A 26,660-nucleotide genomic window follows, 5' to 3' on the forward strand; every position below is an offset into this window, starting at 1 on the left:
ATATATATATATGTATATGTTTTATAATATTAAATATTTCAAATTTTTGGCTTTAAAACGTAATGACTGATTAGGTACTTGCTCAGTGGGCTCATACACTACAGAAAATCTTACCTAATTGGCCATACGGTACTAAATAGTAACTTATTAACACTCATCTTTTTGTTCAGTATAATCACAAAATTCTATGGAGCTGTTTATTATTTCATAGTAAAAACTAATTACCTAGCTACTATAATGTGTTTAATTTCAACCCTCTATTAAACATATCCCAAAAATAAAAAAAAATATATCCACAAATTCTACCAATCGTGACCCTAAGATCTCTTGATTATTTTCCTCCCAAAATTGTGGGAGAGCCCTACAGTTGGAAACCCTGCGACAGATAAACTCAGATTCGATTACACCAAAAAATTTGTCACAATAAAATGTTCCCCAGATGGGTATTATATATTTGAATAAAATACAATATAGTACTTGAGCCCTGAACAAGTAGTATAAAGAATATATTGAAGATGTGAATATGTATTTCAATAAAATATCTCTAAGAACTTGGTAACATGTTTCATATTACAACCAGTGATTAACAAAATTTATTTACAAATAATCCATTAACCTTCAATACACCTAATTACATGATATTAACACTCATTTTTATATTAAAATATACACACATTACAAAACGTTACTCATACCCTCGAATTTTAATATGAATGGTGATACAATTTCATAGAATACCATGAACAAAATATTTTTAGAGATTTGATTAAAACATTGAAACCAAACTAAAATATAGAATCCAAAAATTTAATAATTACAACAATCAAATACTCTTAATTTATTAAATTTTTGTACTGATACTAGACAAGGCATTATGTATTTCAATTCCAACTTCGTGTGACTGACTTTGTGCATTAACAAGCATTTACCATTTTTATTCCTGGGGGTCAATGGTTTATAGAAAATTACATTCTATTTCACTTTATTTAGATAGATTTTATTATGAAATTAATTTACGGAAATCCAGTGCCAGAGCAATCGTTACGTGCGGATTGTATTGTAAGAATGCGTGAAAATTTACCCACACCAGAGTCGAGACACGTACTGGGGCCCTTGGACCCATTAAATTAATTCCCATTGGGCGAAGCCGTGGCTCGTTCGTCTATACTACCCAAGGTACTCGCACCATAGATTAATCACTATAAGCTTGTGTTTTTAATATAAAACATCAGTCTCAGGCCAACGAGGGCTCCGGGCCACCGTGGAATATTCGAGACGGTCCTTTGAAAGTTATAGCTAGGTATATACAGCACTACGACACTGGCCGCCGCCGTACGAATGCGTCTGTCGACGACGCGTATGAGTTGGGCACCTCCGAGCCCACTTCTTGCTTGTACCCGTTTTGGGCACCGCTGTTCTCGTCTATCGCCTGAAATATAATTGCATTGTTTAAGGTATTCATTCAATCTTCAATTCTTGTCCCTAACGGGTCTAAGTAGCGAACTCTGAAAAAGGGTCCGAGCACCCGACAGTAGCCCAAACAACCCAATAAAAGAAGGGTACTGATCGTACACGTTGTTATGACTGTGATCAAAGACTTATTGTTAGAAGTACAAACCGTCGTGGAAACCTTAATGTTCTCTACACAATGACCTACGATACCTATGATGGACCATATATGGTATGTTAGCGACGCATAGCCGATCACATATCACAAAAGGTTTTTGACACACGTTAAAGAAATTAGGCCATGTGATAATGCACCCATATACACGCTGCGCCATTGTTCATGATTGCGGCAGCAGTAATGAGTGAGAAATAGTTTGTAAGTAAAATTGTGTTCAAATACACTTTTTTGGTGATGAATATAATATTGATGCTAATTGCAGCAGTCGAATCCATTTAATGTGTTCAATATACAAAACGATTATCCACATCATGTATATATTTGTAGCCACTTAAAAGACCGTATAAAGGAACCATAAGAAGAATCAACTTCGACACATTTGTCGAATAGCTTCCAACTAAGGTTTTGATAATTGGTTTTGCAACAATACGATTTACTCTTGTTTATGGAACTCATATTAATTTGGATATGATGAAAGTGGTGAAGTTATTGTTTATTGTGAAACAAAATACGAAGTATTCGTAGTATAAACATAAAATACATGATCCAATTAGTATTAGTCGTAACATTTACGAGCAGAATAATCTGCGACCTCGTGAGATCAATTAAGACTGAATGATTAATATTTTCTTTATATTTATAGAAATAAAAACACATTAGTGTTTAACAAAAATTAAAGTTTAACTGTTAATAAATAGTGTACGATTTATCGCTAAAAACATCAGAAAGTAATACAAAATAAATAAAATTCTGCTTATTGTTGCGTACTTAAAAGGGTTACATTCTATATTCTGCCATAACATACAGAATATAATCGAGTACTTTATATGTCTATCAGTCTAGATTCTATTTCTTTTGCCTTCCTAATATTTAATTCTTTCAATAATAAAAAAATGCTACATTTAACTGTATATCGAGTATTATAGGATACTAATTAGTGCAAAGCTTACCATGCACAATCCACTGGCGAGCTTTGGTCTCTTCTCAGGTTTGATATATTGCGCCTTGTAGAAGTCGCTAAACAAGAAGAGGAATAAGAAGCCATGCATTGCGATCCACAAAACAAACACGCGGGGGTACTGGCATGAAGGTCTGAACAACACCTGTAGCTGATGTGTGAAGATCATAACAAATTGCACCTGTGAATATAACAAAATAGTATATATTACGACAGTCATGTTACATTTGTAAATACTACTACCGCGTTAGCCAATTTGATTATTATAAGGTTTCATTTCAATTTATCCTTCTTATGATGCAAGAGACATTTTGTTCTACAAGTAGTTTCTTACAGCATCTGACACTATTCATCGAATTAATACTAACCATTTAAAAATGTTGTTTGTTTGTGATGTTTAAAATTGTTTCATCATGTACTTCGATCTTTATAATGATTCATTTGAATTATATTGAAATAATTCTAATATAAACAGATTAATTGTTTGATCCACAATAAAGCATTTAAATATTCGAAAATGTTGAACTATAATGTAAAAGAGACGTTGGATTTTCTTTTCAACAATTTAATCTATTTTTTAACAATCATCTATTACCACCAGATTAAAAAGGCTTTAAATTGTAAGTTTTTAAAGATTTAGAATGCTAAACTTCTAGAAGGAAATGATCTGTATAGATATGAAATAATTAAACTTTATTTACTGTTAACATTTAATTTTATACGCCAAAATATCTATGAAAAAAATATAAACGTATAAATACTTTTGTTCGCGGCATACATACCAGCTGTAGAGCGGTGAGGTATTTCTTCCACCATACAAACTTTTGGTACTTCGGTCCCATGGCAGATACCATATAGTAGAAATACATGATTATGTGCACAAATGTATTCAGAAGTGCAAAGAATGTGCTATGACCACCTAAAAGAATATACACATATATTTCACAAGTCAACAAGTGAATTCAGTAAAGAATTTCAAATAATTGCAATACCATTTTCCTATTGTTTAACAACCGACCATAGAGGTCAGCTAGTAGACAAGGAAAATTACAAGACTGTATAAACTACATAATTAATGATTATTTTATATATTAACATACAAGTTTTAAATCAAATAAAAATGTTTTGATGTTACATTGGTAAGAATATGGTGACAATTAAGATCCTATTCTAATAATAATGTGACTTATATATGTACACTGGGTGCGGAACCCGTTATCGCTTGTACCCGTGGACATTTCGGGATATTATTTCTTAGTTTGACGCTAACAAGTGAAACATTTCAAATTTACAATTCCTAACTTTTAATGTCCTAAATGCTAATCAGATCACAAGAGTGTTTAAAACTCATCTTATAATTGCATACGAGTAGACCACAATAGTACACAATTAATTTTAAATTCTTTTTTATAAGTCTATCATGAAAACCTAATAGCATAATGTTAAGATCCTTCTCCTTTGTTTAAATATAACCCGTTGTAGAACTCGTGACTTCTACTATGGAGGTCAAAGTGGTAATTCCCACTGCGCGAGTGGTCTCTTACATACATAGTGTTATTAGCACAATCTTATGTGTACATAATGGAATTGTTAGTTACAGTAAAACTTGTTGATATAGGAACTTGTGTTTATTTAAAATATTAACATGCTAAAATATCACGGCAGAACATTTAAAACAGGAAAAAGAACTATACATTACTAATATATTTGTAGATACGTTTTTAGTACCTACTTGTGACCTGACAGTTTAAAAAACAGAGCATGTATTTTTTTTAAGGTGAATGTCCATGCATAGCGTCGCCAAATTGTTTTAAATATTTTATTAGCTGTACTCGCGAAGTCATACCTACGCGCGAAATAACAGTAGATTATAACTTTTTTATTCGTGGACCGATTAGAAAGAAACAAACATTGAAATCGATTAACCATTTCTAAGATTAATGTGCACAAACACACAGACCAACAGACAAACATTCTAAAAACCATATTTTATCTCGCTAACAAGGTGTACATCTCTACATGATGTACAGATAGAGGTCATATAATTGTCACCAGTAGGTAACTATATTTAAATATTTTCTATAACAACTAAATATTTTATGTATAATATTGATTTTTTTTTGTTTCCTATCTTCTAAATTATACCTGTACTTCGCTTTAGTTTTTTACTGATCAGAAGATATTTCTAAATTAAATAGAATATATAATGTAAACGTTTTAATAGTGTTCACATACCAGGCGCGAATTTAAGTCCAAACCACACCGACATGGGCATAATTCCGTGGTGGATGACGTGCAATGTGGACACTTGATTCCACTTCTTTCGCATCACGAAGAAAAGTGTGTCCGCGAATTCCGTGAACTTGCTAAAGTAATACCACCAACATGTGTTCGCCATCTGGGGACAAAACAATATAATATAAAATTTGTATATAAAATTATAGCTGCTTGGTTTCATTACTATGATATCGAACTAAAGAAAAACTTTCAAATTGCAAGATGGATTCTCGATTTATGTTCCGAACAAATAGTGCAATATCTATTAAGTATGATAAACTAATAAATTACTAACTAGCATTTCCTTAATTTACTACACATTATTTTGTTGTCTTCTCCGAAGAACGAACGAAACTGTAGGTTAACAGGCATGATACCTCAGTCTCACATGATAACGTGATATCCATAGTGCTGTTAATGTACATGGGCCGTTTATTTTTGGAAAAATTTTGATTTCTCGGTGAATACATTTAATAACAACTGACAGAGTTTATTATCATCGGATGTACTGCATAACTATTTCAAAGACACCACCAACTGATAATCATGTCAATTTGACTAAAAGGAATAGATATATCCTAAGTCAAGAGGCGAGGTTTAGATAGACGTATATCTATCCGTCCATTACATAACCTACTCGGCAAAATTCAATGGTTTCTCAATAGCTGTTTCTCAATGACTAAGTCATTTAATGTTGATTTAACATACATATTTTATTACTCAAATGTATGAAACAGATAGATATGTGATATAACGTGTATTCAAGTGAATACGACTATATAAGATTTTACTTGAATCATTCTCGTGCATTGTAATTATAATGTAGAGGAAATAGAGCACACCAATCATGCGGCAATAATGTACGCGCGCCGTCGTTAAATAAATTATCTAGTTATACGCAATCTACGTCACAACATAATTCGTTAAAATGTATACTATACAACGTGTGGACAGAACTCAAACTGAATCATTTATTTTCCATTGAATATTGTGGTTAAAAGTATCTATGATGATGTGGTAGTCAGAGATACTAGTATGTTGCCGTTCTGGTAAACGCAGGGTTCCTTTACATGACGTCAAAATAGTGTCGGTCGCATAGTGTTCTATACTATATGTAAGTTGTTTACATACACAAGACAGCGTACCGAGTCACTCGTCGAACGAATGTCATATGAAAGGCCCTAACACTCGAACTGTAGGCTAATAAGGTTAATCCTACCTACCTGATAGATTTAAGTTATTAACAGAATGTTACAACAATATCGGAACTATTTGGATTTTTTTTATTGACGCATATGATTTAGTGATGATGTTGACCAAATTAGAACTCATGACCTTTGTGGTCTATTAAAATGAGACCACAAAGGTCATGAATTCTAATAATTCGGGATAATAAATGACCATACCACAATAACTAACTTATAAACAAAATATTTCTATCATCACATATACATATGCGGTTATACGCATTACGAATCGCTTGAAGATTATTCGGATGTTTGTTATTTATTAGTTTCCGCCTTGTTGATAGAGGCTGTAAGCGTTCGCAGACTTTGACCGCTCCATGGTCGCAGTGACCACCACCTACGCGACCATTAATGGTCGTTTTTAATTATAACGTACTGTATTAAGCGTAAACGTAATGTTAAGTTGTCGCAAATCTGGTGTTTTCGAACACATTCGAAGGTTGACGTAAATTATGCAGGATGTAAGTTTTCTTAAGATCAAATGTCAATAGCATGAATGAACAACTGTGTAATTTTTAAATGTTTGCATTTATTTTAAAGATGTTAATATTCTAGGTATAGCATGTACGTATTGCGTACATTATGACATCACTAGTAGTATACATGAGTATTAGAAAAATAAATCCATGTATTTACAAAGTCATAGACTTCAACGTAAATCGATATTGGGTTCAAAGTTTACCGAACCACTTAACTTACCCTCATAGCGATAGGACTGCGTGAGTAGTCGACTAGCTGGCACGTGAAGTTATAATGACCCCACCATCCACTCATCAGGTACTGTAAAATGTTAACATAAAATAAAGAAATGATTTATTACTCGACATAAACATTAAATTTTTAAAAAGGCGCGATATCAAAAAAGCCTTATTAATTACATTTTTTATAAAGTCTCTACAAGAATCAATTAATAACCAAATATTTAAGTAAAAATCTTAATAAATAGTCATATTCATATTACTCTAAAACTGGCTCTAAGATTCCTAAAATATGCATATGTAGTAAAGCGATAAATATTTAGGTAAACAAATAAATTCATTAAAATAAAATTTCATGAAAATAAATACAAAACTATACACGTTTAGGAAATAATGCCAAGTGTCAATGCAATTTCTCTGAGACGTTTGATGCTTACCTCGTAAAATATCCATGCACTAAAAACTGTTTGTATAAAATTATATACAACTAAAAAGGTCCTAAATTCAAAAGGTTTTCTATTAGCCATGAGTTGAGGACCCAGTTTTTTACAGCAATAAGCGTAGCATATGCACGCAGCTAATGTTGGCCATGGGGAAGACATCATTGGCCAATCTTTTACTCTTGGATCTGAAAAAAAGCAGACAAATGATTTGTGCATACTTTCTATTAAAACAGCAGTATATATAGAATAGATACAACAATATATCTTCAGAAAAAAATATTTATATGTATTTAATAATAATAATCTCCAAATTTATTAAAATAAAATAATTCCCATGTAAATTCGCAGATAATGCCAAGCCTTTTATATACGAAATTATTTAAAAAAAAAAATTGAGTTTGTCTATTAGGAAACAAACAATCAAATATTTCCTATTTAAAATATCAGTTTAGACTAATGACATAATTGAATTATAATTGGATTAGATTAACATATCAAAACAACATTCACATGGCATCAGCGTACGTCTTAGTAAGATATAGAGACCGGTAATTCTATTTTCGTGATAAGGAATATAATTTTACTTTAGAGTCAGAGCATACTAGTAATTTCATTTCAATAGTTTACTTTGTACCGTACAATGATCTTAATATAAATATTGTTATTTATATTATTATTATCTTTAATGTTTTCTTAGAACGCTCTAGGCACATATGCCTCAATTACAAAATTAGAGGAGTAAGAGAAGTTAGATTAAAGTATATTTAGACAATGTGAGTAACATTATCTAACTATACATTAAGCTGTGAATTGTATTTACAAGTTGATTTAAACTATTATTAATATATAACTTATTTATAAATATAGTTTCAAACTCCTTGTTAATCTAATCTTGTTAACTATTATGTATTACACAAATTGCTAATCATATCATCAAGTTGATGTGAACGGCTGATACTAATCAAGATCCTAAACAAAAAAACAACGGAGAGTATAATTAGAGGATCGTAATAATATAACGTAACACATTATGTATGTTACAAGAAATAAAATTAGATGGAAAATTTCCGTATGTGGAATGGAATCAACATTCCACGTACGGCATAAAATTATTAAATAAAGTTATTTAACTAAATAAATATACAATATACAGTTTATCTACACAGTGATGGTATGTATAAAAATGTATGATCTATGAAACTGTATATGTTCATTACTAGTATCATATACGAACTTCATTCCATTGATATATAAGTTATATATTATTATATAATAGTATCATTTGCATGCAATACCTGTTGAATCATATCTTCTTAGTCGTGCTCTTAACAGGTACCACTAAATTACAGGTAAGTCACTCAAGATAATATTTCTATATTATCTTGAGTACACCTATCTTGTTATACTAACTTATCTAGCTCTGTTTAGATTCGGTGGTTAAATGAGTACAGACAAATATCGGAGGCCACAACTTCATTGCATATTTTTGACTCTCCCATCAAACTCAAAAGATACTGAATGATAAGTAATTAATTATCTATCAATATTATGTTTCATAATAACACATTATCGACTACGATATCAAATATAAGCCAAGCTTTATCTTTTTATTACATTTGAAATATAACTATCAATTTCTATAGGATTATCGATACTAATGATAAATATCTAAACATCACATGACATCTAAAAATGGATTGATACTATTTATTATATCATAATGTACAAGACGCGTATTTGTGATGCATCAGATGTGAATTTGAAAGTACACAATAAAAAACCAATATATTATATATGGAATAAGCCAATATATAAAATAATAATGGATAACAATTACAATTTAGAAGTTATCTTTATTTAAGTTTCTAATATTGGAGAGAAAGAGATAGAGACAAACTGTCATGTAGTTTTCAATAAAAATCAAAAGAAAAACCATACTAATATAGGGTTCCAAAATAAAAATATATTGTTTCATAAAACGATTTCTTTAAAGACCCCACATATGTGATCTGTTGATTGGATTATTGTCTACTTATCTTTGACGTCATTAAACGGGTCAACAGGAAAACTATAAGACAGGTTTTTTGAAAATAGAACATTTATAAATATATTGGACCTTACTTACATTTAGAAACAAATATGTTTTACAAATTAGTTTCTTACCTGCAAATTTCGAATCAAAGGCAATCTTACAAAGTAATAACTATATTATACTTGTAAACGTTTGACAATATCATAAGAAGGCGAATATGGCCAAGTAAAATAAAAACAAAATGTGTGAAGTACGTGTCTACGTGTGTTTTGTACACTTATAATATATAAACCGGAAAAATAAAATCCAGTAAACATACATTAATCACAATAGTTGTCAAAAAAAAACTGTATCGTACACACAGACATTAAGCTGCGAGACTGTTTTTTATGTATTCTAATTCCGGTACATATTAATGATAAACAACTTACCGCCTCTGTTGTCTATGAGGTCTCTATACCAATTATATAAGGACGTCATCTTTGGATAGTTTCAGTCTATGTGACTTAATCTGTAACAAAGTAAAGTAGAATTAGTAAAAAACATTTCAATATAACGCATTGTCTCCACTAACCTAATAAACAGTAAAAATTACTATCTTGCAAGCTTCCTGACATGGCTTTATTAGCTACTTATCGCATGTCTCGTAACAGTGATAAGAACTGTCAAATATAATCGTACAGGTACAAGAGGAACATTCAAGATTGTGAATTCCGTTCAATTTCTTAAAACTAATTAGATATAGTTTATAAAACAAAACAAAACCTCTAAATGTCAAGTAACCTAAATAAATATTAATATTAAAACCTTATGATAAACCTTGTAAATAATATATTTTGTAAGCATTTTCTAGTCGACCAAAAAAAAGACAAATTTTATATCCCATTGTACACTTCTCGTATAATGAACTCCAAAGCATAATTTAATGTTTCTAGATATCGATGTTGGCAAGGTTCAATCAGTCACCGTTAGAAACTTATTATGATGCAAGTTATATATGCTATGACAATTGGGCTGACATAACCAATCGAAATTGTATCTCTAATATAAAAAAAACATCCAATTTAGATTTGCTGAAGGCACGAACAAACAATCATGAACACCGCCAATGAGAAATTACAATATTACTGTTATAGAATTTTGTTGCTATGCAATAATAACTTATTCATTTTATACGGAATCCTAATGATATGGGACAGTAGTTATACGTCATATGTTTACTTACTTTATAACTCTAGTTAGTATAAACTACTTCTCTAGTATCTAGTAATAATATAATAGATTGATTAAAATAATCGCGATTTGTTTTTTCGTAACATATGTTAAATAACACAATAATACTGTGATCAGGCCATCAGGCCAGGGTTATTCAAAAACAATTAAGAAAGAAAAATATTTTATTCAGTGCAATTAGATTGACCAATTTAAATAGACCACAGATGTGGATCCCGCTATGAAAAAAGAGAATCATAAAAACAATCATCAAACATGATAAAAAAATACTGAGGAAATAAACAAAAAAACTACAACAAATTGAAAAAAAAAGATGGAACTTTAGTTAGAATATTGTGGAATTGAGAACTTTCTCCTTTTTGGAGTCGGTTTATTTCGAAACAATCAATGGGTATTTTATTGAGAATGAAGCAAATATTTAAAAATGAATTAGATACAAATATTGAACCGGCAAAAGCGAGTTAGGCATACGAATACGAAATACAAAACAAGTAAAATATAAATAGCGCCACTCATTCGCGTTGGAAGAAACTGTTTTGTTCGATGACCTCTCCTTCAATTTGTTAATCAATTAACTACAAACTGGCTATACTTAGTAATAGAAGCAAAAAATAGCATGTCTAAAAGTTGTTAAAAATAATTCTAAATCATTCTATAAATACCAAATGGAAAAATACATGAATATAATATTTTCGGTGTTAGGTACATCTAAAGAGAATATGATGGCAGACAAGGCAATGCGTAATATTATACACAATAAATATATATGTAATTGTCAATTTTTAAAATAATACAAGAAAATGTTGTAATTAGAAAGTAATACATTATTATAATAATTATATATACGATATACAATTTACAGTTTAAATGTAAAGATGCAATAATAAATTAGAGTATTATTAACACATAGGTGATTATGATTGCGACGGAACCTAGTGCAATTCGGGATAGATGTACGTAATAATTTGTAACACGTGTACCGACCCGCCCAACACTTACATAATATACATAATGTTATACTACTCGGTCCTGCATTTGAACAGAACGTAAAACATGCACTAATAAATTTCTAGGTCGCAAGAAAACTGAAACAAATAAATTAATGCAAATGTAAATGGGAGCACAGATTCTCTGTTTAATAGACACATACTAGCTGTTACCCGAGACTTCGTCTGCTTTTTATAAAGTAATAGTTATCTATTGTGTTTGGTTTTACGTGAAGAATCGGTTTCCCGTATCCGTCTATCTTTACATTAATATCCTTTACGACAATTAGTTGTGAAAAGGTAACAAACAGACACAGTTTCGCTTGTCTAATAATAGTATGGATTAAATATTATTTATTTTAGGGTTTTATAATCTCAAATCTTATAATTTCGTTAAATCCTTGCTTGTATTCATACATTTACGATCTCTGATGAAACTCATTCCTTTTAAGAAAACCTCATAGTGAAATTCTCGCAACCGGTTTAAACGTTTCATGGTATCCCGTAACTATCCTGGCATTGTATTAACCTCAATAACAATTAAATGTCGATCTAATTCAAATAGTACAAAGCCAATATAAATATAGAAATTAATTTTAAGATTGCTTGTTACAGAAGATACAACAAGTTTCCTATTTTTCGCAATGCATTAGATTAAGAATCTGAATTAAGTAAGTCAAGATATTCTTACATTCCAATAACAAGCTTACAGAGAGCTGCTGTTAGTTCGAACTTTTAGTAATCGCTATATTAGTGCGTGTCCACGATGATATTGGCCGATTCTCTTCTCTATAAAATTACATAAATTTTTTAATAAATTTCTTTGGAGCGATTGATTTTTATCTTTGGACGCCTCTCTAATCATAATTATATGCAAGGTAATGACGCATGTCAGAGGTCATCCTACTGTACAATTTAAATATTTTGCATTGTACGTGTGAAAGGCCAAGGTAAAGTAAAGTTAATTCTTAGATTTTACTCGTTGTTAGTTCGGTATGTAAATTTGTATTACTTAATAGTTACTATGTGTATTGCATGGCCGTCGTAATGAATATGTGTATGTAACTAATTATTATAACTAGTCAGCTATATGTATCACTAATAGGTACTACAATATATATAAATAATTAACTAACTAAATAGTCTCGTGATCAGATTGATATTCATTTACAATAGAAGCAGTCACATACATGAATAAACCCGTCTTTCTAAGCTACCGATGGTTTATAATAAAATTAGCTGTTTTACGAGAAACTAGATTTATAAGGAAACCACTTGTAGTGTGTAATTTTAACCTAAGCGTGAATTTTCGTGTTATTAATTTTAATTTTACAGTCAACCGGCAAACTACATACAAGAAATATATTTGGTATATATATTTAGGTGGAATTTTATTATCCGACACGGAATAGGGAAATAGAATTACACGCAATTGTATTGATCTCGCAAGTTATGACAAGTATCGTGCGTTTATTTCTTAACTACGTAAATATAAATATGGACTTAAAGGTGGGCACAATAGCGGAAGCAGAACACGTTAACACATTGCGGCACCGTCCTTAAAATCTAACCGTTTGCAGATTTCGCATACAGAATAACCGATTAAGAGGAGTTTCTGTCAGTTACGTCACATCACACATACGGTACATCGCATCAGTGTCGAGAGAAAGGGGGGCGATACCACTAACCTGTTCGACGGAATACCACCTGAGACCTGATTCACTCACTAATGTTACAGTGCCATACCATTAGGTAATATTTTCGTGCATACTAAAGCGTTACTTCACTTTGCTAACAATTCAATGTCGCGGGGCGTCACTCGCGGCTATTAGTTAATAAATTTGTTCTCATTTGAATACAATCATTATTCAAGAATAAGTTCAAAACTTTTATACAGTCTTACATTAATTTAAAACATTTTCACTCAATAATTATGTTAGAATTACGTTCTTTTAATTAATGACCATATCAAAGTTTAATTTTTTAACAGTACCCTTATATTACTGACCTCAATATACACGAGGGCTTGTAAGATAAAAAAGCAGGAACGCGCTTATTTAGCATGCGTACCTTGGTGGTTTGTCAGAAGTGAAATCGTCAATCTCAAACGTTATAGGAAGCGACGTGGACACGTATGTTACTAAAACTCACGTCGGTGTGTGCTTTCGAAGTATTGTCACGTTCCTAGAATTAGTATCGCATTGCAGCATGAAGTAAAGGAAAGCATTAGTACTTGATGACACAAATAGTTGACTAAATCGACACTGGCTCTTCTTTGACGTCATTCATTACAGCAAATTATTATAGAATTTCCCTATAAGTAATTATTTTAGTAGTTAATTTTAATATAGTGATATTGCACATTAATTAATATAAATTAGCAATTGCGTATCAAATGAACATTTAGAGATACTCTGTAGTGCAAAGAGAATAATAACAGACTCACCAGTATCGACTCAATCAGTGCAAGGCGGTAAAGAACGGGATGACAACGCGCGTGCTGCAAGTGACCCACTCTTGCACAACAACTTATTGTGAACGGCCTTGACCTGCTCTTCACGGCAATATTCACTTACACTCATTCCTACACTTGAACCTAATTATCCATTAAATTCCACGTGACCATCACAATATGAAAAATCAATTAACAATATTGTTTTTTAATATAATGGTAATAAAAATTAATGGGAACAAAACTTATTTTGGAACCCATCAATGTCCTGTCTGAACAATAACGTTAATAAACACTTGTAAGTATAATTTCTTCAGAAACGATTTCATTTACAGGATTTTATGCTTACAGACTAGGATGAGGGAACTGCTGTCGGTGCTATCTGCGATCTCGACTGTTCTGTGAAGCACCGTTAACTTTCACTGCTACGACCAAGTCTCGGTCCATAGTCCGTGGGTTTTACGTAAGGGTGTTGCGCCAGAGAGGCGACGCCGCCCGCGCTCGCGCCCTGCGGAACCACTGACCCACTGCCACAGACGCGTGCGCAGCGCACCCCTCTACTTGAGGTCCTATGACGAGAATGTTCCACATTACGTTGGAAAGTCGTTTCTTAATTTATAACATGTAGCAACCAACTACTATTATGTTTGAAATTCTGGACCAAAATAAACTTTTGAAGGAAAATATTTTAAATATTTTTAACAAGGCATGCAAGGCCTGAAGCAACTTTGGTGTCCGTAAATGATATGATAATTTAGATTTTGGATCGTGTTATTTTAAGATAAATTTCAAAACTTTTGTCTAGGTAGGTACTTATTTATGTAAATTATAGAAATCAATATTTGTTATTTAATTAAATGGAATATTAGAAGAATTAAAATATTTAAAGTAGCAAGTTGTAAAAAAAAAATTTACAACTATGTAACACAACTACAGTATGGCTCAAGAATATATAAATACTAATATCATTTCCTGCTTCTGAAATAACCAGATATAGCAAATATTCACGGTCTAGATCAATTTGGCTTGATTTAATAACGGAGAAAAATAAGACAAATATTTCAAATATTTTAAAGGCTAAAGTTATCAATAAAACCACATTTACGGCTTGAAGGAGGAAATAGAGCGATGTATCAAGGAAATTCAGTCACCTTTATGCAAATGGTCATGGACAGCTTCAATACAAGACTGTGTATGTGCCAACAAAGCCATGAAGGCCATTTGCCCGACATTATATTCCATACATGACCCTAGACTACACTTAATTAATAAAAAATACAAGGTTTGATATAGATAACAATGCATTTTATGCATTAATTTTGAACAAAATTATGAATCTCTAATGCTGGTGAGAGATTCATTAAGATTTTTTCGCTTAAACACCTAATCATAACTAACCAAAATAACATTAAATATTGAATATCAAGTTTAATTGATATACTAGCGGACCAACAGTAACAACTAATACGCCAAAGTCCTTTTACGTTTAATAGTGTAACAAGAATTGCGGTCAGAATCAACGAGCATCAGCCGCGACGTATGAACACTAGGAGTACTAGGAGGAAGGGAATTGTCAGTATTGTGGGTTCATAACGTCAATGCTAACAATATACCTTGTTAGGTTGACCTCCACGCGGTTGCCCCAGGAAACCATCGATCACTGTGGTTTCCAGTATATCACGAATATATTAAAACTCTTGGTAAATTTGTTACGATGGGCTAACAGACCTGATCTCATGTTCATCCATTCACATATTTTCAGGTTTTCATCCACCTATCGAGCCCCACCAGCGTAAACCGTTAGCGCAACAGGGTGCACCATAGTTATCATCCATTTAAAAAAATACTAGGAGGACTACGGCAGTATGCACTACAATAGCAGGATGTAAGTTGCGGATATGGTACAGGCACTATAAAATCTTAGCCTAAGTCGTTTTTGAATGTACTTGGTATCCCATGTCTTTTTTACCACCTACTAGAACGTAGAAAACCAAATTTAATATGAGTAATTATAAAATGTTGTAACATATGACAACGAACGAAATTGTTTGTCAGCAGATTGAATCAGTAATTTGAATCTGAAATTGTATCGTGAGGCATTTATTGCATTTGATTTGGTGAAATAGCCATTGACTGTGGGGATAGGTACCTCAAATCCATCAACGATATTTCAAAACAATTGAACTGGTAAAGAAAATTGTTATGCGGAAAAAATATTACAATTATAGTCATTATTTTCTTTATAAGTCGATACTAAGTTTTACAAAAGTTAATTACTTTTTTAGGTTCAATATGTAATAACCCTGACCTGCATTTACCATATAGATGAGGCATATATGATGCCTATTAAGACCCACACTGAATAGGTAGCAGGCCAATAATGGGACGCATCCAATAGGCATATTCCTGCACATGTTTGTTCGATCTAAAACTAACTCCGAAGCTTGTTAATCTCTAATTCTACTATTCTTTTATACATTTAAATATTTATTTTTGAAGTCATTTTTACTAAGCCTCTTGCATGAGAGTTAATAAAAGCATAAGAATGTATGTAATTCATTTTTCATAAAACTAACCGTCTCATATCGTCTACTTTGTATGTAAGCGTTGTAGATCAATATTCAAGAATGACCGTGGATTACTAACAGTATCTAGATGCCTAGGCCTAGACGTTGGACGAGGCCGACAGCATAATTGGGAGAGCACGTCCTTACAAGATGGCCAATACTATAGGTACGTATGAATATACTTCCAACGTTCATTGTATTATTATATAATATGTACAAGTACACTGAATAGTAAAATAATGAAAACATGTAACCCAGTGTTAACATATTTTTCTTGGCGTACAATGTAGGTGACAAAAAATTATGTTTTGTTTCTTGTTATAAACATATTTTTACTTACGTATTGTGTACATATGTATACCTACATGTTGAATGTAGATGGCATTGATTATTTTTCATTTCGGGTGACATACTTGACATAGTTTGAACAAGAAATGATGTACAAGATCTAAAACATTTACAATAGCTTAGAGAAATACATTAGAATAAGTACGACATACGACCTTCCACTTCCGTGTTGTATGAACTTTTCATCATACGTACATCTATATGTTCGAATCATTGTACCAAGGTTTTTGTTGTTTACACCATTACTTTCTATCGAACTTCCTCGCTCTCGCACTAATTACATTAGGAACGCAATGTGCCACCTTACTTTACTTTACAAATAGGTACCATGGTGTTTTATTTTACTTTCATCTTATTTCATGCATAACCAACTCTCGAAAATAACCATAATATATAGAGAAAATAGTCCCTACGATCATATATTTAACAGATTGTATTTTGCTGTTGAATTGGCTACCTAACAGCTATTCCATACTGTCGTACCCTTCATTTATTAACTTTATCAATTTATGGATATAATTTAAACGTACCACCTTTTTATCCTGCACAACATACTTTGGATTTGCCTACTGGCCTCTCCTAATGACAGTATTTAATCTATTATTACGACTATATCCAGCCGACTTCGTATAGGTACTTCCAGTACTTGGTATTCAGTTTAAATGTTTGTTCTCTTAGTAGCTTTTTACATATTTGGAAAAAAAGATTGGTGACACTATTATACTATTACTCCATAACTCACGGTAAATTAAAACACAAAATAAAAAAACAAGTATTTCATTCAGAATCTCCTTTTTTTTTTTAACTCGGTTAACAAACCATTATCAGTCATCAAAATCGTTACGTTTCGCTTACAAGAATCCAAATATACACATTCTATTTTAATACAGCTGTTTTGCATAATTACGTTATTATAGTATGTTATTGCCACTACTAATATACATATACAAATCATATAGCATCTATAGACAACACCAAACGTGTATAGACGACCTCATAAATATGTACACGATGGTAGTATAGTTTCGAATATATTTATAATAAGTTAGAAAATTATTTTATACAACTAACAAACCTTTAAATTTTCAACAGTTAATTATACTTTTTTTATACACCACGTAGAGGGCTAACAAGCATACCTTTTACTTAATTTATATACAGATTATTGAATATGGATCCCTACCTAAGACAATTTTAATAGTCTTAATGGTATGATTTGTATGAAGCTGACTATACCTTCTCGGCGCGGGCGTAGGCTCCATTTCACAATATATCGATATGCGGCGATGATCAATTAGTTACCTCACGAAACCTTGCCTCTCTTTAATATAAGACTGAATATAAATAAACTGATAATGGATTTGTATCGTCCTGGTTTATAGAGTTCTTAGAGAAAAATATAATCATTGTTACTGAAATAGAATAGCTCATATATATATGTGATACACTCTTGAATTCCTAGTTTCTAGTAGTAATCTTGTTAGAATAATTAATTTAGTATCGACTCAGATCTGAATTTTTGCTTTATTATATGCAAAATTTCAGAAACATTTAATTCACAAGTTTAAAACACCTGTGAAAAGCGAGAGACTTAGGGACGTGACCTAAAAATATCGATACTTTTCCCTTCTATTTTATCGATGGCCCAAACATGCCTTTCCATGGCAGCCACAACTAAAAGGAATAATATTAATCCAGTGGTTTACATTAATTGTTCAATGTTTTAAGGTTACTGTAATACCTGGTTTTTAGAGATTTTCATAAAATGCTGCTTTTATTCGATATTTTTAACGCAGCAGCCACGGCTACTCATAGTCTGGAGTCTCTGGACTTCGAACGGACAATATTAGCGCCGATCGATTAATTGCCTGATGATGAACTAAACATGTTACAGAATGGGGGTGTAGAATATGGAATAAATAATAGCCGGACTATTTTTATATATGCACTTAGTAAGGAAGCTCAATCAATATTCCGCAGTAAATCTTAACATGAGAGTTAGCAATATCGTCGAAATAAAATCGAAAAAAGAAAGTGAAACTTTCGCAAAATCACCTGATTCATTAAAAAGTTATCTTTCGTATTAATTTTTTCTGTATATATTTGTATGTATTTAGTGTTTACTTTTATACTATTAGAATTATTTAGTTTGATCTTCCCGCCGAAGTGCACACTATATAGAAACCAACAAAAACTGCTTAATAAGGTTTCTTCGGGATCGTCAACGTATATGAGACACCTCTGACGTCATAAGTATCTAAGGATTACCTACGGTCTGATTTCAATTCGAATTGTTTTATTATGCTGAATAATTAAAATTGTTTATATAGATCGTATCGTAATTATTTAAAGTAATTAATAATAATGTTTATAAAACAATGATATTACTGATAACCTTAGCAGGTCAAAAAATATTTTTCGTGTAGAACAAAAGATAAGATTTAATTAAGAATATTTAATTACCTGTAATGATTTATTATCGGCAATTAATTACCTCTAATTATTCTTATCGGTTTTTATGTACAGTAAAACAATAAAAAAATATTTGAGATGCCGTAAAGTTGAGAATAAATATTTTTCTCTTTACAGAATCCACGCTTATATGTATAATTAGATTTTCACGAATAGTAACTTATAATCAATACAAGACAAGAAACAAATCTTACAGTTTAGTTAGAGGGTGAAGTAACAGATGCAGCTACGACAGTCTCAGTAACGTTCTATTTAATGTATAAACGATTAAGGTATATTAAATAGAACAGGTTTTAAACTAAGCTAATATGTGATGTGATTATACGTGAAGCATCGTCATTATCAATGTATATAAATATTTGAAAACAAAAGTAATTAAGTATTTATATTTCCATTAACAAATGACGTAAAAGAAACCAGAACTATAAATTTTTACGTATAATTTTCCCTAAGATTTTCTTTCTACGAATGTTGAATGCCTTTTTGATATAAAATGAGCAATTGTGGTTTGTATAATACTCCGATATTATATGCATAGGCATGCTTCGTATCGATCACATATTTAGCGAATATAATATAAAGTACTTATAATACTTGATACTTTTCATATTCCGCTAGTACGTTTCTCCAATTGATAATAAAACATTATATAGATACTAGATGAAAGAATCATCAGTGAATCATTGTCAATAAGTAATGTACCTAAGCTTGCAAATAAATGTGGCTGTAATGTCCACATAATGAAGTACATAAAAAGTTTTGTTTGTTTGTTTGTAACACTTTATTGCACAATAAATACATTTAAATTAACTAAAGATACACGATCTTAAAAAATATATATATAAGATGTACAAAAGTAATACATTTGTTGTACTTAATTTACGGCAAATTATTCTTTGAACTTAATAAATATATAAGATATCTGTAAAACTAAATTTATAAAACATTTTGTATTTGATGTCTTTTTGTTTACTTTTAACTGAAACTGATTTCCACTAACTTATAGTAGTCAGTAGGAAGAAAAACGATCAAATCTAATATCTTTATATCTCCTTAGATAATAATGCTGAAGACATAAAATTAAATACCAATGACAATATCAAACATTAGCAATTTTCCTTGAGGAAAGCAATTTTCCTTGAGGAAAGTTGCTCAATTTACTATTACATTTTTTATAAAATGATGTAAAAAGCGAGTGTGCTGAAGATAAATCAAAAGTAGCAGAAAAGTCAGGAAATGGAAATAGTGGAATGTCGAGAAAATATCCGAATTAGAAAATAAAAAATATGTAAGGTCTTCATGATATAATATTATAACTGGAAATGTGAAATCTAACCTTGTACTCCAAAAAACCTACGATTTCTGAATATGATCAATGAAAATCATTCATAAATATACGAACTAGATATAAAAATATTTTTAATTATAGTTACACAATTATACGATGTTAAAACATATTTTGTGTGTGCAATAAATAAAAGTACAATAAAAAAGGTACGTTACGTAAGAAAAACTGGTCAAATACAAGTTCCCCGAGAGCACAGAGTTCTAGAATGGAAAAAACCAGAATACACTTACATGCAGCGACGTCATTTGTTACTACAAAAGAAACCATGTATCAACTTTAAGCAACCAATATATAAAAGCTCAGTTTTTGTAATCATACACAAATTTAAATACTTTTTAATATTTATGACAATAAGGTAAAAATAATAAATGTCTCCAAAATTCGAAAAAAAACACCTATACCACCGGATATACAAAGTATACATACGATACGTATATATGAATTATTTTGCATACAGGTATACCGAGATTATTTTGCTGCTGAAATAGGTGAGATAGAGATATGCCTATTTCACCTACTTCAGTAGCCAACAAGCTTTAATTATAAGATGTGTTTTATCATGGTTGAAGAGTGAGGATGAGGCAGTGTTGGAGGCATGACATCTTTTGAAATGGCAACAAATGACGTCACGGTACGGTCACGGAACCACGACGTCACATGTTAAAGTAATATCCGTGGAACTGTTCATACATGTAGACGATGTTTAACAGTTACCATCAAGTGGGCGGCCATCTTTGCCATTTCAATTACATAAAAAAATCATACTAGCTAAACCTAGGGAAAAACGAAAAACTTCGTTACGTATACTGTCAGTTCGTCTATTTGTATGACAAATCATTAATCAATATGTCAACTCACTTTCGATCTTTGAAAAATTTCGCAGAAGATTGTAGAACGATGCCGTCCATGGTTTACAAGTATTAAGACGATAACCAAAAACATCAAATTTATGAATTAAATCAAAATCAGTTTTTCCTTATCCCATTTATTTTGAATTAAACAAAAAGCAAAAATAAGTAAACCATCAGATCCGTTAAATATGATGGTTTCAATGAAAATATCGTCTCAAATGCAATAAATACTTTCAATGACGGAGACCATTCTAAAAACTACTCCACAATTGAAAAATTATTACCTACATGTACAAAAAATGATTATATGAATCTTAGATAAATTTTAGACTTAGCTAATCAGTAAGTAAGTAGTATTTACCCAATATAAGTGATAAAAACATGACTAATGACAAAATATTGACACCAATAATGTGATGTTATCATTTTTAATATCAAATCGACATATATATCCAATTAACATGTTTTGTAATTGATCAAAGTAGACTAAAACTCATTCAATCCTAATTTTAATTTGAAAATTAATACCATTCATTGTTACGATCGCTTTTATTCGCTTGTGAATAATGATCTAATATGCAAAGAAAGGCAATGGCGTAAAAAGTCGAAATATGATTATCATATTAAAATTTTTTATGCAATTTTCCTTGAGGAAAGTTGCTCAATTTACTATTACACATTATCGCTGGAATTCGCATTTATCAGTTAAATCATAAATAAGGTGTAACAGAATTGAAGACTTTAGTTTAAATAAATATTTTTAAGCTCAGTACACAAAAATATTTTTAGAAGGACAGAACATTCGTAGATAATAGACAATATGATTATATTGTTTAACGAAACAGTTGTCGCAATTTTGTGTCAAAAGTGTGAACACACCGTTGCTCCCTGACCAATTTTAGAGTTGCAACTACCATCACTAACCATTACGACCATCTTAATGGTAATGTAATGAATCACGATAAAATAATGTAGATTTTAAAAATATATTAATAATATATTTTTGAAATCTACATTAATAACTGATAAAGATTCAATAACAATTTCTGAACAAATTGAATTGTCCGATACCGGAGCACCACCGTTACGAAAACTATTTCTACTTCAATTTCCGGAAACCTAAATCTTAGTAGATATATAATCTATATCATTTAAACAATCTATTCTACAGTTCTGCAGAAGTACTTTATAAGATTTACTTAATTAGTCAATAGTGCAGCATTACTTACATCAATCTAAATTCAAAATGACGAAATTCTATTCAGTCTAATTGCTCACTAAACAGTTTTTTATAAAACAAATTGCGTGATATAAATAGTTAATACAGGAAGTTTAATATATTGAATACAATATAAGTAATATTGAATGAATTAAAAATTTGTTTACAGACTGATTATAAAGAGCAACAGTAAATCTTGTTAAAAATGCCATAACCAAAGTAGACAATAGGGTGCTAATCCAAAATTAAGAACTGATTTGTCGAGATAGTCTAAGGTATTATATTATAAAGATCAGTTATAGTTTAAGTTTTACGAAAAGTAATGATAATATGTACATATCAAAATGAGTGGTCATCTACAAAAAAATTAAATACATGGACTTTGATGTAATTAATAAAAATCTAAATACCGCAAGAGAGTACTGGCAAATGTGCATACTAACGAAATAAATTTTTAATATCAAGAAAAAATTATTTACAAAGCAATTACAGAAAATATTAATTATAGATATAATTAATATTTTCTGAAATAGAGAAAAACTGATTATCTAATCTTCGTATGTCAATGAAAATCTTAAATAACTTCAATATAAAAAATACGTATATACATATATTTTAATTTTGTCAGACAATAATACGGTTTAGTAATGCGGATTAAATTATTTAAATAATAAATACATGTTTTTATACTCACTGGATGGAGGAAAGGCTATCCGCATTCACAATACGGACGCGTATCGAACGGCAAAAGGATGGTACCCTTTATGAAGGAACGCGCCTGTTTGAGACACCTATTGAATGTAAAATAAATAGCGAGCCGACTTTCGCGCTGGTTGTTGTTGCGTGATGAAGTGTAACCGCCAATACAGCGGCGGCGCCGGCGCTGCGACAGTGACTGACGGTTTGCGAACTGCCTTCAGCTGCTTTAGAGTTCTCGTCTGCGTCATACGGACGTCACTTGATGATTATTGTTAAAAATTCTAATTGATCGTAACACAAAAGATTTTAAAATCGTTTAAGTAATTAAATAATTTACATTTACGGGACACTCAAAATCCGGGTGATATATTAATATTAATTATGATGTGTGCACTTACAGTAAATACAAAACGTGTAACGGAGAATATCAAATCGAATTTTAGTGATATAATATTTATGAAACTGAAGAACATTCGCCAAGAAAATTATACGTCGAAATAAAAAATAATATTGTATACTTTTTCAATGTTATTTTTTATTCACTTTAAATGACAAACCGCGTAATTATGGATTTCGTATTACAAAAAATGAGGTTCAACATATTGGCGGTGGCTCATGTATAATCCTCATAAATAGTAAAGTGTTCTGGGGGTCTTAAAGAGACTTATCTTAATAAGATTAAAAATATAGAAACCTTCATATAATATTCTATATATTATTTCGAACACACGAATCTTACGACTTTATATTTTATAAGCCTCTCGCGTTGAAAGCGTACCTAACGAATTTTCATTGGAAATCATACATTTTTAGACTCCTCTGGTTACTGAGTTATTGTCACTTATTGAACTATTTCAATACTAGTACATTCTTATCTTATTTGAAAAATTCTTGCCCATTATTTTAGACCATATCTAATGATACAATGAAGTGTTCCTTTTTAAGGGGCACATGAACATGAACATGATTTTGTGACTAGAAAGTCACAAAATCATGTTCATTTAAATGGTGAAAAAATAAAATAAAACTGATTTGCAGTTAAGTTGCTTTGCTAAGAAATTATAATCAATTATTACGACATGACAATGATAAAGTACACATTAACAAACTTATAATAAAATAAAAAGGGTAAAATCAGTGTCATATTTTTAAGAATGTCATTAATATTAAAAATAAAATAGACATTATTTATAGATTTAGTATGTAGTAAAGGGATCTAATAAAATCTTTTTATCACTCATACTCCTACTAACAGAAATGTTATTCAATGTAGTATTCTGAAACATGCCCCTTATTTATTAAAATGTTAAATTCCTATCACACTTGAAAACACTGTATGCAACAACTATAAAATAGTTAATGCTACCAGTGATAATATGATTGTAAATTTAGTGTCAACAAAAAAAATTGTAAACATGTTAGAATTTTGCAACTCTGTAATGTAATTATGACTTTAAAGGCATAAAGTCAGGACTACATTAGATTACAGAGAGTAATTAAATTATTTATAGTATCCATCCATCATTTTCTAATCATCCTCACTCAATATTAGCGTTTATAAATAATATTAGTAGAATTATTATAGTTTCTTATACAGACTGTTAGTGTGTATCAAAACAATTGAAAACAATAACTAACTGCACTTACCAGGTCTGAAGCATAAAGTCTTAATTGTCTTGCTCATTCAGCAACTTGCTAATTGCGAATAAAACCTGAAATATTAAGAAACATTTTTAAACACCATTTTTCTATTATACAAGATCTATATATATGAAAAGTCCTTATTATATATTTATATTATTATAATATTGATATCTCAACTTATCAATACAACACATTAATACTATATATTTATTGCCATTATAAATTGTGAATTTTTAATTTTTAATATTTTGTGAATTGAAAATTCAAATAGCAGTTTATGAGAGTACTTAATTTCAGAAACTACTAAGGCTTAGCAAGATGCAGACTGATCTTAACTTTTATATTCTTTATCTGTATTATTTACTCATTACTACTTTCAGATGTTGCTATTTAAAATAGTACCATGTGTAAAACATGAAATGTATAATATTCAGATACAAAAAAAGATGAACTCATTGAATAAAACCCATCTGAGATTTTGATGTTATTTAATGGATAGATTTTCATATAGAAGACAATTAAAATAATATAATTGTAATAAAACAAAATTACTATATTTTAGTAACCATCTCAAGCAGCTGAGCTGGCTGCTACAGTCCACAAATACAATTTAAAGAAACTAAACCATTTATAAAGCAATATGTAAATGTAAAATTTAATAATACATAATTTGTGTAGTTGGAAATCTCATTAACTCTATTTTTGTTGTATGTCTTTTAAGCTTGATTTATGAATAGCAGAGGTAAGTACATAAGATAAATATTTAGTATAATAAGGTACTATTAGGAGCTTTCGTTTCCTTATTACTTACTTTTATTCTATCACTGTATTCATAAATATATATATTGGAAAAAAGTATTAAACACATAGAAGAATTTGAATAACATGTATATTTTTATGTTATTTTTTAAAACGTTCTATATATAAATATATCTGTATCAAGTAAAACTCATTAATTAAAGCCCTATTTATAATTTCATAGTTGTTCATATTCAATTATAAAAACATTTCAAATAATATTTGAAGAATTAGACTACTTAATTATTTTATTTAATCTATTAAAGTTTATAGTATTATTACCTATTTACATAAATAAAACTTTTAACAAGTTGGTTATATTGTGGGCGTGTGCAATTGAATATGCAAAACATTTAAATATCAGGTTAGTAGATCAGTGTGATAAATGTTTACATTTATTGATTAAAAGTTGTACTGGAAAAGGTATTTTATCCATGTACTTACACAAATTAAATGCTGCAATGAAGGACTTTCAAGCGAGATTAGTCTGTTCCCTTTTTACAAACGATGACTAATTTTTAAGGTTATGAACTAAAATAGAAGACACAAACTGTCTAGATTGCTCCATGAAGTTTAAAGTTAGATTTTTATCACAAAATTCTTGTAGAGTGGAAGAAAAGAAAAGTCCATTTATATAAATGCAACATAGCATGCAATTATTCAAAAAAAGAGAAAATACAAATACTATATAAAAGAAATGAATGAATGATTGAAGTCATTCGAATGACACCTTCAATTGAATGATGTGCAGTGTTGCCCCG

General features: G+C 30.4%; 1 protein-coding gene across 2 annotated transcripts; it reads right to left on the reverse strand.

Moving 5' to 3' along the window:
* On the reverse strand, window positions 1-26,609 carry LOC131846963 (elongation of very long chain fatty acids protein AAEL008004-like). Of its 2 annotated transcripts, XM_059196380.1 has the most exons (9): window positions 26,344-26,609; window positions 25,105-25,169; window positions 9,714-9,793; window positions 7,245-7,435; window positions 6,809-6,889; window positions 4,821-4,983; window positions 3,368-3,504; window positions 2,578-2,766; window positions 1-1,429 (listed from the first exon to the last, which is right to left on the reverse strand). In XM_059196380.1, the coding sequence occupies exons 3-9, from the start codon at window positions 9,760-9,762 to the stop codon at window positions 1,313-1,315; spliced, it is 927 nt and encodes a 308-aa protein (XP_059052363.1). In that variant the 5' UTR covers window positions 9,763-9,793; window positions 25,105-25,169; window positions 26,344-26,609; the 3' UTR covers window positions 1-1,312. The 2 variants fall into 2 exon arrangements, with proteins under 2 accessions (XP_059052363.1, XP_059052364.1); XM_059196381.1 differs by lacking the exons at window positions 25,105-25,169; window positions 26,344-26,609 and adding an exon at window positions 23,453-23,641.
* Between the last annotated feature and the right edge of the window lie 51 nt (window positions 26,610-26,660).

The sequence above is a fragment of the Achroia grisella genome, unplaced genomic scaffold, assembly GCF_030625045.1.
Source record: "Achroia grisella isolate CSIRO2021 unplaced genomic scaffold, CSIRO_AGI_Agris_v1 utg515, whole genome shotgun sequence".
Classification (NCBI taxonomy): Eukaryota; Metazoa; Arthropoda; class Insecta; order Lepidoptera; family Pyralidae; genus Achroia; species Achroia grisella.